The sequence below is a fragment of the Zonotrichia leucophrys genome, chromosome 24, assembly GCF_028769735.1.
Source record: "Zonotrichia leucophrys gambelii isolate GWCS_2022_RI chromosome 24, RI_Zleu_2.0, whole genome shotgun sequence".
NCBI lineage: Eukaryota > Metazoa > Chordata > Aves > Passeriformes > Passerellidae > Zonotrichia > Zonotrichia leucophrys.
Window position 1 is genome coordinate 6,398,380 of NC_088193.1, and position 13,831 is coordinate 6,412,210.

At 48.5% G+C, this 13,831-nt stretch overlaps 1 protein-coding gene across 3 annotated transcripts in view; it reads right to left on the reverse strand.

Annotated features, from left to right (window-relative positions):
• KIRREL3 (kirre like nephrin family adhesion molecule 3) overlaps positions 1 to 13,831 on the reverse strand; it is a 408,049-nt gene that overhangs the window by 55,483 nt on the left and 338,735 nt on the right. For all 3 annotated transcript variants that reach the window (XM_064732218.1, XM_064732217.1, XM_064732219.1), the window contains 2 exons: positions 9,518 to 9,675; positions 4,063 to 4,213 (listed from right to left, as the gene is read on the reverse strand). In XM_064732218.1, the coding sequence (XP_064588288.1) occupies positions 4,063 to 4,213; positions 9,518 to 9,675 (309 nt within the window). The remainder of the gene's footprint in view (positions 1 to 4,062; positions 4,214 to 9,517; positions 9,676 to 13,831) is intronic.

Genomic DNA, 13,831 nt, shown 5'->3' on the forward strand with positions numbered 1-13,831 from the left:
CATTTCCAGGCATCCTGACACTTCCCTATTGTTAGACAACAACAGCTAATCACCTTCCTTTGTTAAGTATGAATCACACTTCTCTTTAGTAGCTTCCCCATTGTTTGATGGGTTAGGAGCTGTGCCTACGATTTACAGAGGAACCTCTTTGTATTAAAATGAACCCGGCTCCCTCTTGCACTCAAAAAAAAAAAAAAAAAAGAAATCAAAAAGACAAAAAAAAAAAGAAAAAAAAAAGCAAAGTAAATGAATTAAAGTCTTTGATCTCTCCTTTCAGAAATGGGATTGGGCTTTCGAGTATTGTGGGTGCTGAGATAGCGTGGGTTGCCTGTGCCACTGTGTTTCGGGGCATTTTAAAGGGAAAAAAGACACAAATTGTAACTCATCAGGATGTAATTCCACTCAGTTACAATTATAATTCCTGCCTGGCTTCTTGTAATGAATTTGAATGATGGAATGAGATAGACCCAGCCCACAGGCGGCGGGAGGAGAGGGTGTGAGTGCTGGTGCAGGTGCTGTGGGGACAGGCATTGGGACAGGTACCAGGGCCAGCATCACTCCTGAGCAGCCCTGCAGCCCGGGAGGCACCTTGGCAAACCCCTCAGCTCCCCCTGAGCACCTTGGCAAACCCCTCAGCTCCCACTGTTCCCACTCAGCACCTCAGGAATGGCTGCAGGCTGAGCTCCATGGGCTGCAGGTGCTCTGCTGGCACTTGCCCTGCCAGATGCAGATCCCTCTCTGTGCTCCTCTCCCTCTGGACAAGCCCTTTCCAACCTCTTCACTAAGGCTGAGGTGCCACTTCAGCCCTGGGCTTTTCACTCCCCAGTGGGAAGCACAAAAGGGAATCAAACACTGCAAAGCTCCAAGGATAAACTCATCAGGAGACCCTCCAGCACGGCAACGTGCCCCTTATCACCCTCCACTTTCCTTCTCCTCCTCCCAGCTCCTGCAGAAACATACAGATGCAGCCAAATCCCTTCTTGCCATGACAAAAAAAGGTGTAAAAATGAGCAGGTGCACATGTGTGTGCAGGGGCTTGGAGCAATGGCTTTGGATAAGCAATAACCCTGCTCCTCCCCATCCCAGCACGCTGGGTGTGCATTTCCATGGAGCCACTGGGCTCCTGCAGTATAAATAGTTTATGGCATATCAAACTATTAAACATGATTTTAATCCCACTTGTGATGTTCAACGCATAACTCACAGGAGGCTGACTTTGATGTGGCTGGTGGAACGGAAATCACATTGAACAGATGTTCCAGCTGGAGCTGCTTAGTGTTTCCATTACAGAGCCTGCACTGGGGTTTTTTCCAGCCCTTTCTGCCAACCCCCCTTTTTTTTATATATTTGGGAGGGAGGGTTTTATGACTCAGCTCTTTCATTGCTGCCATCATGGTCAGGCATGAGATTGATGGGACCCCAACTTCAATTTTCCATCAGCTGAAAGAGGATAATCTCTCCCACCACACACACACCCTTCCTGGGGATAACCTCCATCCTGGTGTTTCTCTGCTGCCTGTGAGCATTGCTGATGCTCTTTTGAGTTGCAGAAGAAAATGAAAGAAAGCGGTAGGAGTGATTTACCAGGCTGCTGCTTCCTGGGAAGGATTATTTTTGGTTCCCTGGGATTTTTTTGCAAGGCCAACCTCTCAAGCCATGCAGCTGGGTGATGTTTGCTATGGTGTGAATTCAACCTGCACTGCTGGAGCTGGAGGGGTCCAGGGGGATGCTGCAGCTCATGCCAGGCTGGGAAGAGCTCCCCAGCCAACAGCTGCTGCTTGCTTTTCCTTATTCCTCCAGAAACCACATCTTTCTCTCCCTGAGGTGCTGCTTCTCTGCTAGAAATTGGAAGAAGACCCATGAGCAGGAATTCCCAGAATATTTTTTTCCCTAATTCCCTAGGGAAAAATGAGTGGTCCAGATAATTTTTGCTTTTTTTCACTTTCAGCTTTTTGCAAAGTGAATGCAGCTGGTTGTCTACAAGGCTGGGAGTGAGACCTCATGAGCTAAAGCTGGGTTAATAGTTCTCTTGATAATCTTAGAGGTCTTTCCCAACCTTAACAATGCAACAATTCTGTTACTAGATGCAGCTAGAGCAGGCTTTTGCATCCAGGTCAAAATCCACCCCACCTCAGCTTGGTTAATCCATCTTAGTATTTTTCTCTCCCATCACCCATCCAGCTTTGGAAAATTGATATCCTCATTAGCTACCATTAAGAACAACATACTTTTAATAGCTGGGTAGAATATTACTGTTATTATATTCACAGCATGGAGAATTTAATAGCTCAGAGTGGAAATTGGTGTTCTTTATTGGGTTTTTCTCTTTCCCAAGCAGATTCCATGTGGCTCGGGGATTCAGCTCACGTCTCCAGCCCACACTGTACTGCCCTGGTGTAATGATGTCTCTGCTCCATGTTGTTTGTGTGAGTGTGTCTCCAGCTATTGTAGCTGTTTGCTGGCTGTGAAATAACCCAAGCTATTATCTCATTTTATCTGCCCAGTTCTGTCAGGACACGCAGGCAGCAACCCAAGAGCCTGGTAATCTTCCGGCAGCAAAAGCTGGAAGTCTTAAATGGTGAATTTTCTGCTGTGCTCGAGTTTGTTCAGTTGAATTTGCCAGTTTTAATTGGTCTCTGGAAAGCAGCTGGCATGCTAATATTGAACATCCTGCTTTTGCAAGTCGTGGGTAAATACAGCTGCAGGAACTGGGTGTGTGAATGGAGCGTGGCTGGAAGGGGTTGGGAGGAGCCCAAGAGCAATGGCTGCTGCAGAGGAGGGGAGAAGAGGCCTGTGAAATGTGAATTTTGGAAGATGGCAGATTTTGCTTTGTGGATTTACAGTAAGGGTGAATGATACAGTTCTGACCACAGCCCTGTCTCCTGAGGTGGTGACTGGCTCTGTGTCATGGGAGGGACACTGTCCCGATCAGGTGTCTCACAAGAAATGTATCACTGAACTGCCTGTAAGTCTGTAAATTCAGGATTCTGCACCAGAAATCCTAACAGGACTTATCTCTGCTACTGGCCATGCCCAGAGGTGTTGCTTGCTCACCCAAAACCCTTTGGGATGCATCCCTGCTCCAAAGACCCCCGAGGGCCTGGGTCAGGGCAGAACTGGGCCACCAGAGCATGGCAGCTGGTGCTGCTTTGCTCAGATCCATGGACACATGGCAAACAGGATATCTCTGTAGTGTGGGTGCTCCTCAGGGAGCTCAGGGGTCATGGAATCTCCTGCCTGTGACTTCACTCTGTGATACTCCAGTGTCCTAGATTGCAAGGCAAGATGTGTTCTATTGCCATCTGTAGGGCAATTATTTTCTGTTACGTGGGTTGTTTTCCTTATCTTTTCCACACCCACTCCTCCCTCAGGCAGGGACGCCTGCTGATAACAGCTATTGAATGTCACTGCATGGCTGATAAGAACTACAGCATCCCATTGGGAGATGTGAGCCCAGAGGGAGGAGCCAAGCATTCCTACCTGGATATAATCTGGAGATTCTGGTACACCAGCACAGCTTCTCCACTGGATTCCCCAGAGGAACAGCAGCTGCCTCTTTTTCCACTGGATCTTCAGAGGCAGAGACTGCACCTTTCTACAGGATCCCTGCTCCAGCAGAACCAGCCCTGACACTGCAGGAGGGCTGAGCCACAATTCCAATGGGACTGCTGCCAACACCCTGACCCACAGGGTGTCAGGCTGGGTTCTGACTCTGTCAGTGTTGTTTTGGTTTACTGCATTGTTTATTTTATCCTTTTATTTTCTTCCCTCTAAAAGAACTGTTATTTCCTGCTCCCACATTTTTTGCCTGGGAGCCCCTTAATTTAAAATTTATACCAATTTGGAGGGGTGTGGAGGGTTTAAATTCTCCATTTGAGGGGAGGCTCCTGCCTTCCTTAGCAGGCACCTGTCTTTCCAAAGCATGACATCCAGTATCTCAGTAAATAGAAATCCCCAGTTGCATCATGCTGCTCCTGCCTGGAGTCAGAGCCCTGGCTGGAGAGGGCAGAGAGGCCGGGGTGTCCCAGCAGCCAGGGGTGGCTCAGCCAGCTGTGTACTCACGCTGGATGTCAATGGTGACAGAGGTCTCCTTCCCGCTGGGGATGGCTTTGTTGGTGGCTCGGCACACGATGCTCTCCCCGTTCTCGATGTCGGACGGCGCGATGAACAGCGTGCTCATGATGCTCTCCCTCTTGCCGTCACGGAGGAGTGTCTGCCAGGGGAAACAGGGAGGAGGAAAGTGTTGGAAATGAATTTGTAGCAAACTCTCAAAGCCTGACAGAAGGCTCACATCTGTATGCAAACCCTGAGATAAAAAATGTTGACTTAGAAATGCCATGGACTAGGACAGATATTGTTGAGAGAGAAATGGAATTAGAAACAAGTTTCAAAGGGTGGCCTTGCAAATAAAACTAGATACTTAGGAGAAATAGAACCATGAAAGATGTACTGTAATGTGACCCACGAGGGGTAATTTTAGATGATTTGCCTTAAGGCATTTACAGCATGGTGTGGTTAAAGCTGATAGGCTAAGAAATGCTTATAGTGTTTTGTAATTGGGAAATAGTCAGCTTCTGATGGTGATGGTGAGAATTATAACATCTATATTGTTTCACCCTTCACATGAGACTGAAAATGGAATAAAAGTTTTTAAAATGCCTCTCAGTTGCCCCATCTCTGGGTCAGAAAAGGGCCTAATCTGACAGAAAGGACTTTCCTGCTGGACAGGGGCCCTTTCCCCATCCCCAGGCTCAATAAGAGCTTCTCAGCCAAGCAGCTTCCTGCAATAACAATTCCTATGGCTGGAATCTGCCAAAAGCCTCAGGGGGAATAACAAAGACAAATTTCACTGCACTTCCCTGGGAATTGGGCACTTAACTCCCATCTGCTTCCCTGCAGCCCTGCTGTGCCTAGGCCAGGGAGGAAAGCTCCAGTGAGACACCTCACCCACCAGCCCAGCAAAGAGGGAGCCAGAGGCAAATGGCTTTGTGACCTTGCTGTCATCTTCTGCCAGGTGAGTGCACAAAGCTGCCTGGGCACTTCCCACAGCACTGAGGTGATGCCAGCTGCCAGCAGCACTGACAGACCCTGGCCATGGATCCTTGGTTGCTGTGCTGCGGTCTGGCCCAGCCCATGGTAAATCATCACCTCTCAGGTGTTCTCTGATGGAGGCCAGAGATCCAAACCTTGGGGGTGTCTTAGGTTGGAAATGGGGCTGTGTGTTCTATTCCCATCTGCCAGAGCTGGGGCAGTTCTCTGCTGTTCATTGGGGCAGTTTTCTTCATCTCTCCCACAGCCAATCCTCCCTCCAGGAGATCTCTGCTGTTCATGGGCCATTAATTATTAATTATCTTCTGTCCATGGCCACTGAATGTCCCTGCAGGGCTGATCCAATCCCAGCATCCCATGGGGAGATGCTCCGCCCAGGGGAGGAGCCAAGCATTCCTACCTGGATCCAATCTGAGCTTTGGGACACCCCAGCAGCCTTTGCCCCCTGCATTGCCAGAGGAGCAGCTTTGTGCTGCCCTGCATGGCCAGAGGGAGCCCAGGCCCATCTGCAGCAGCCCTGGAGCTGCAGAGGAAAACTCCCCCCTTGTGCAGGATCCCTGCTGCAGCAGAGCCACAGCTGGCACTGCAGGAGGGCTGAGCCCCCATGGATGGGGCTGGGACACCCCCCTGACACACAGGGGGCAGGGCATGCTCTGACTCTGCCAGTGCTGTTTTGTGTTACTGCTTTTTTATTTTATTTTTTATTCCCTATTAAAGAACTGTTATTCCTGCTCCCATATCTTTGCCTGAGAGTCACTTAATTTCAAAATTACAATAATTCAGAGGGAGGGAGTTTACATTTTCCATTTCAGTGGAGGCTCCTGCCTTCTTTAGCTGACACCTGTCTGTTCAAACCAAGACAGGTGGTTACCAGCTCTGCCTGCTCAGCCTTGGCACCGTGCTTCTTCCCTGGATTTATCTGAATTCAGCTGTGGTGCCCTGCTGTGCCTCTTTTGGGAGCACAGGAGCCTGGGAGAGCTTCCTTACCACCCCCTAATCCTCCTGCATGTTCTTACAGGAGGTCACGTCACCCCATAACCCTGACTTTGATCAGCTGAGCCCTCAGAGCTCTCAAGATGTTGTGTGGTTTTCAGCCTTTGAATCATTCTCTAACCTCTGACCTCTGTCTGGTTTATCCACTGTGGATTTTGGACCCTGCCAGGCAGTTTTTCCTTCTAAATCTTTATCCTTCAAGTTTGTTCCTCACAGTGTAAGACAGGGCTTTACTGGGAGATAAACAGATGTCAGCAAGATGTGTGCATGTGGCACTTGGGGACATGGTTTAGTGGTGGCCTTGGCAGTGCTGGGGGAATGGTTGGACTTGATTTTGGAGAGCTTTTCTGATCTTAATGATTCTTTGATTCCAAGACTAATGCTTTCCCTGGGCCATCGTGGCACAGCCTTCATGCACACAGGTTTGTGCTTCTCAAGCACAGGAGACAAGGAAGGATGCTGAGAAACTGTCACCACAATCAGCCCAGAATCCCAGAGTCATGAGGGTTGGAAAAGCCCTCTGAGATCGAGTCCCTCCATTTACCCAGCACTGACAGCACTGACCCACTAAACCACGTCCCTCTCCACCACATCCACAGGGTTTTCGAACACTTCCAGGGATGGGCAATCCACCACCATGCTGAGAGCCCATTCCAATGGCTGAATATCTTTTCAGTAAAGAAATTTTGTCATTATCCAATCTAAACATTCCCTGGTACAATTTGAGGCCATTTCCTCTCCTCCTGTCCCTGTTCCCTGGGAGCTGAGCCCAACTCCTCCCCTGGATCCCCATCCTGTCAGGGAGCTGTGGAGAGCAAGAAGGTTCCCCCTGAGCCTCTCTTTCTCCAGTCTGAGCCCCCAGAGCTCCCTCAGACACTCGTGGTCCTCCAGCCCCTTCCCCAGCTCCATTCCCACCTCTGGACACAACTGCAGGATGCTGCCCTGTCCTTGCTTTATTGTCACCCTGTGTGCTCTTCCCTTGGGGAACAACACCCCACTTTGGTGCTGGGGTTGAGGCAAACCCAAAGTCTGTGCAAAATTTCCCCTATTTGAGGTTAACCTCCAAATCCTGCAGGATTTTGTAATGCTCCCTGTGGGATTTCAGTCAGCTGTGGCTGTTCTGTGGTGCCTGGCTGGGATTGCAGGGGGCTGCATATGGATCATTTGGTGGACTGGAAATTCAGAGTAACAAAGAAATTATCACTCAGTGTGAATGGTTTCAGGCAGTCAGTAACCCAAACAGGACTTCTTTTTTTGGTTGGCTGGAATATCTGGATCAAAGGAAAGCTGGGTTGGGTTTTAGTTCTCTTGAAAAAGCAGAAAGAGGCAAATTGAGGAACTATTTTAAAGGGAGCTTGAAAAGGGAAACGTTTCTGAGACCCCAAACTTCCAACTCAAAAAATGTCTAAAATTGTCTGCTAGTTTTTCTAAAGGCTGATTTTCTTTTTTAATGTGGAAGGGCCTCATGGAAACCTTCAGGAAGTCAGAAGAAAATGGGGTTCAGCCTCAGAAACAGAGGGGGAGGGAAGGATGCCTCCCCTCAAGCAGAACAGGGGTCCCCTCCCAGCCCATCCCTATCAACTGCTTCAAATGCCATGGAGATCTCTGTGCTGTGGGAGATGGATGTACAGCCTGGAAAACTCTGCTTTGGAAGGGTGTTTTGTTGAAAATGTTTTAAAGATGGGCATTCCCCCTTGTGGATCTGAAAGGCAGAGGGCTCAAAATGTGTCTCCTCAGGGCCTGGCAGCCCTGGAAGGGAAGGCTGGGGGTGAGGGGGATAAGCTGTGAACAACTGTACGTCAATGGCCTGGATTTTAATTAATTCCACTCCATTTGAGAGAGAGAGAGAGAAAGAGGGGTCAGTTCTCCCTGGCTCTAATTAGTGCTGCCTCTCCTCTGCGTGGCAGGCAGGGAGATGGGGCAGGTTCCCCTGCTCGCCCCTGGCTGCAGGGAAGCAGCTCAGCTCCAGCAAGGAGGAGGAGGAGGAGGAGAGGGAGGAGGAAGGAAGGGTGTTCTGCCTCCTGTGCTCTCCCCAGCAAATCAGGGTATTGCTGGAATGAGGCTGGATGGAGGCTGCACAGTGGCAGTCCAGGATGAAATGTTTATTAAAGATCTTTGGGAGCTCGAGGAATGGCTCTGACTGCCCACTTTGAAGTTTTGGCTGCAAACTGACCCATTTTAGATTTTGAATTTTGCTGTCGAGAAAAATTCCATTAAAACTGTCAAGTGTTACTGAATCTTTCACACTCAGCAGCCATCAGGAGCCCATAAACAGGAGAACATTTGGGGTCCCATTCCCAGTGTGCTGCTGATTGCTCTTTGATTATTTCCTTCATGACCCAATAAAGACTTTCTGTCTAAATTAAAAAATGGCAAGAACCCTGACGATTTTTCATGGAAAACTGCAGTTGGAGGAGGGGACACATGTCACTGCAACCACCCCTTTGATCCAGAGCTGGTGCTGCAGAACCAGAACCAGGGCTGGGTCAGTGCTGCTGCACACAGCATTAACACCACACCCAGGTGGGATTAACTGGCGAGGCGTGGCCACACCAGGTGATGACAATCTGTAAGAAGGTACAAAAAGCCAAATTCAGAGCAGAGCCCATTTTGGTAACAGTTTGTGGCTCCTCACTTGCATCCTGCTGACTGTTTTCCTCCCAGGCTCCCCAGTGGGAAGGGATGAGCTTGCAGAGCTGAGGGTTGTTGGGAAGGATGAAAGTTTGACAAGAAAGTCTCACAGATATGTGTGCTTAGCAGAAAGATTTTTAAATGTAGATTCTGATAAAGGAATAGAGATGGAAGCAAGTTTTGATATAGAAGAAAAGAATTGCTGAGCCAGTCTTACTGGATAACCAAGGAGGCAAAGGGTGTGTTAGTTAGAAGGGGTTTTTATGGCTTAGAGCAAAGGATAAACCCACCCCAAACAAGAAGATGTTTTTACCAAGCAGGAAGAGAGCACAGGCAAACAAGTCAGCAAAGTTGCAAGCAGGAAAAAGGTCTCAGAATTTTCCACTGCAGGAAAACTGAAAAACAACTTCTAGCTTCAACTGTAATGTACTGACTTTTAGTGATTGGAGAACAGTAACATGAATATGGTAATTATAGTAGTTATGATAGGCTATAGATAATAGTTAAGGTATAGATTGGTTCTACTGTATTAAGATGCTCAGCAAAGAAAAGTATATAATGCATTGTAACCAAAACCAAAGGGTCTCCAGGCCTGCCTGCAGCTGGAGCTGACAGCTGTAGGCACAGCTCTGATACCCACCACCCTGGACTACTGTGACATTTTGTATACAATAAACTGCATTTTGGACACAATAAACTGCATTTGGAGAGCCACCTGGAGTCCCACATCCCTCATTTTGGCTCTTACAAGGGTGCTGCCCCAAATGTTTGGGGTTGTGTGAAGTGCCAGGCCTGGTGCCCCTTTCATGAGCACAGGCCTTGTCCCAGCCCCATCCTGCCTCACCTTGGAATAGGTGGCTCCATTGATGACTTCTCCCCTCCTCATCCAGATGATGGAGGCTGCTGGCTTGGCGTTGTCTGCGTGGCAGGTCAGGTTCAGGGGGTCTCCTGCTCTCAGGCTGATGATGGGCCCCCCCAAAATGACAGGGTCATCTGGAGGAACTGCAACGAAACAGCACAGAGGAGACAACGTCATTAGAAGCACGAACCCACCTTCCTGGAGTCATCTGTGGGGCTGAGCTGTCAGGGCTGCCCTGTGACCTCTCGGATGGTTTGGGATGGCCATGGCAGTGCCACCCCTGTCCTCAGTTACAGCCACCTGACTTTTGTTGCTCTGCTGCCTCAGATTTGACCTCCAGCAGCAACAACTGGAGAAGTTTATGAGGGGACTTGGGCCAGGTGGCTGCAAGCTTTGCAGGAATATGAGGGATCAGGTCTGTGGCAGATAAATCCACCAAGGGCTATTAAATCCTCAATGCCCAGTGTCACCACATTTCTCTTCACAAATATTTCTGGGTTTCAAATTCTCTGAACCTCAGAGAAAGGAAAAACAATTCTTATTGAGAATGAGAACAGAAGAATCCTGACTCCTTCCTCGATGGCTGGGCTGGGAAAAAGAGCCTTGTCCATATCTCAGAGTCACTGTGAGCAGCAGAGATTCTGAGGCCTCGGAACCAAAGCCCCCTCTGCAATCCCCAAGCCTGGCTTTGCTCCTGAGCTGCCCCTGCCTCGTGGTTGGCTGAGGAGGATTTAAAATCTCCAGTGCTGGGCTGGGGTGGGAGCTGGGAAGGGATTATGGCCCCTGACAAGGCAGAGGTGGCTGCCTGCCCCAGGCTGGGATTTGCAGATGTGCTGTGGGCACTCCCTGGTGTGCACAGCGGCTGCCAAGCACTGGGAGTAATGGGATTTTTCAGCTCAGTGGGTGGAACCCAAGGACCAGGGAAAAAGCTTTTCTACACAGATCCAAAATGTTCTTTTTTTTTTTCTTTTTTCTCTCTCTTTTTTTTTTTTTTTTTTTCCCTCAGGCTAAAAGAGTGGAACAAGAAAGTGAAAATCTGTGGTTTGGGTTAGTTGCCTGCCTGTCACTGAAATGTGAAAATGGGAACAATTCTGCTCCATTCTGGGGTTATTTAACTATAAAGGAGGTATGAATTTTAATTTTTAAGATTTATTTATTTTCTTTCATGGGATGAGTTTATGCTGTTTAAACCCAAATCTGGCATTGTTCAATAGTTTTTTTTCCCCTCACTGAATCCATTAATTGAATTTGACCTCTGCTTGTAAAAAACATTGAAAATTCATCTTGTAGAGTGGGGAAAAAACCAACCCACAAATCTTTCTCTGAAGACCATCTTGGAATTTAATGAAGGAATTTTTATGGTGGGATATTTGACATTCCTAACTTTTTTTCCTGGTATTCCTGCAGCAACATCTCCCCTGCAAAGCAATCTAGCGTGTCCACCAGGGGATATTATGGGACAGGGGAGAACATAATGCAAACAAACATGGAATCACTTGTCAGGCCCGTGCCAGAAATCCTCAGTTTTTAGTTTTGCTCCTGTTTCTCTCTATGGGATGAGCAGCCAGCCTTGAGGAGCTGCTTATGGCGATGAGGAGAGGATGGGTTCTGGTGATCTCTTCCCAAGTAAATGATTTTCATCACCCAGTCCTCCAGGTAGCTGTGAATTATTGATGTCTCCAGGCTCCCTAACAGGGAGTTTGCTTGGGGTGGAGGGTTTGATGAAGAGGAATCAGTGATGTCTCTCTAACTTCTGCAGTATGAAGGATGGATGCATTCCTCCCCATTCTACCTCCAGTCTGGGAGAGGAGGCAGAGGAGGAGGAGGAGGAGAAGAATGAAAAGATGAAAAGGGGAGAAGAAGAAAGGAGGGAAAGCAAGAAGCCATGATCCATTATTCATCCACTGTGCTCCCAGGATTGGTTGTTATTATGAGGCACCACTACAGAATCTGGTCTCCTAATTTTTAATCATGCAGCTATGGAAGCTCTAACTTTCCTGATTAAACCAGGGATATAAATAGGAAGAGTTGTTTGGGGTTGCAGGGGGGGTTATTCCTGACAGCAAAGCAAATGAAGTTAACCCACTTGTGGCCAGGGAGATTGAAATGATGGAGAAGGGATCCAGGACAGCTCCAGCCCACAGGAGCAGAAAGCTGCATGGAAAGGGCCTCAAGGTGCACCAGGGAGGTGGAGTTGGGGTATTAGGGAAAAATCCTTCACTGAAAGGATGGTCAGGTGGGAACAGGCTGCCCAAGGCAGTGTGGAGTCCCCATCCCTGGATGTGGCACTTGGGGACGGGGTTAGTGGTGAACATGGGACTCCATGGGCTTACAGGGCTTTCCAGCCTGAATGGTTCCATGAGTCTGTGACATGCAGCTTGTTATGGGGTGGGAGTCCCCATAAATTATCCCCAAATGGACATGAGAGTGATGTGGAGGTGAATCACCCCAGCTGAAGTTCTCCTGTCCCTCACGTTGCCCTCAAGACCTCAGCTGGACACTTGTCCCTCTCTTCACTGCAGGCAAAATTTTCCCAAGAAATGCTGATAAACTTCTCCCTGCCAAACCCCTCATTTTCTGTCAAAATACAGGAATTGCTGAATATTTTAAAACCAGCCCTGGATAGGCTTCAGTCTATTCTCCATAGCTCTGGGCTGCCTGGATGAGAGGGGACAGCTTGGGGTCTCTGCCCTTTGGAAAATGCACTTACAGCACATCATCATAAAGAAACACAATTAAATGATGGTGCTCTTGGTGCATTCATCAGCTTTTTAAATTACTTGTTAGAGGCTTTCCTGCACACTATCCCATCCTGCACAACTTGGTTAATTATGACCCCCACAGAATTCTTCTGCTGGGCCGAGATCCCAGGCTAAGGCTGCCTTTAGGAATGACCTGGATGTCTTTAAAAGCTCCCAGCAGCTGGACAAGGATGTGGCAAGCAAACAGAACCTCAGTCATTAGCAAGAGTTGCTGAGATAACAGGATCCTGCAGCAGCCAGGTCCTGGAAGTGCAGGAAGCAAAGAGCCCTGCAGCCAGCGGCACATTTTCCCTAATTAAGGCTGTTTTCCTGGGTTGTGCCTGGTGCCTCACTGCTGCTGGGTTTGTGTAACCACCTCCTCTTCTTGGGGCCAACCTCTTCTTCAGAGTTAAGTGATTCAACCCCAACCTGCTGGTGGGCAAGGGCCACCCAGCTGCTGGGCTGGAGGGGCAGACACTGAGCAGCCCCTGAGGGCTGCCCTGAGCCAAATGTCTGCAAGGAGAGTTCAGCTGGTGTGGACTCAGCACAAGAGTCCCCTGTGGAATGAGATCCCTTGGATAAGGCTGTCACAGACATCTTTTATGAAAAATCCTTTCCTTAGGATTTTTTCTCCTGAGAAGCTGAGAGGCCTCAGGAACAAAATGTAAACAGTGGTTATCTGCTGCTGTGGAATGCAACAGGTGCATCTGTGATTGGTCTCATGTGGTTGTTTCTAATTAATGGCCAATCACAGTCCAGCTGTCTGGACTGTCTTGGTCAGTCACAGGATTTTGTTATCGTTCTTTTTCTATTCTTAGCCAGCCTTCTGATGAAATCCTTTCTTCTATTCTTTTAGTATAGTTTTAGTATAATATATCATAAAATAATAAATCAAGCCTTCTGAAACATGGAGTCAACATTCTCATCTCTTCCCTCCTCCTGGGACCCCTGTGAACACCGCCACAAAAGGGTTAATTGGCTGTGGTATCATTTCTGTGCATCCACTTCTCTGCCTGAGAGCTGCAGGGAGCTGCCTGCTCTTCCCAGACAGTCTCTGCTTTCCCCACCAGCCTTGGGGCATTTTGGAGCTTTAGTGGTGCTGCTCTGCACGATGCTTTTGAGATTCTGGGGTGTTTTGGCCACACTCATGGATGCAGCACTCCCTGGAGCTGATCAAAGGAAAAGAGCAGCTCCCCTACCAGGCGAAATCAGCAGAGGTTGGGTTGTTTAATTGGCAAAATGAAGGCTGGGAGGCTTCACTGGCATGAGTTAACAGTGAAAGAACCAGGAGTAGGTTGGGAGAAGACAAAGGAAAAAGCAGGAGAATTTGGATGCTGGGGGAGAAAGGAGGTTCTCTGTTTCATCAAGTGTCTAGGAAAGCTTTCCACGGGGAGGAAAAGGGGCTAGAACACAAAACTGCTTTTAGGATGAAGCTTGCTACACGGGATAAGAGAATCCCCTTACAGGGATTGTGTTTCTGGCAGAGTTTTCCAGCAGACTGCTCAGGGTCTCGCTGTATTATCAACCCTGAAGGCTGCAAATTGTGAGGGCCTAAACC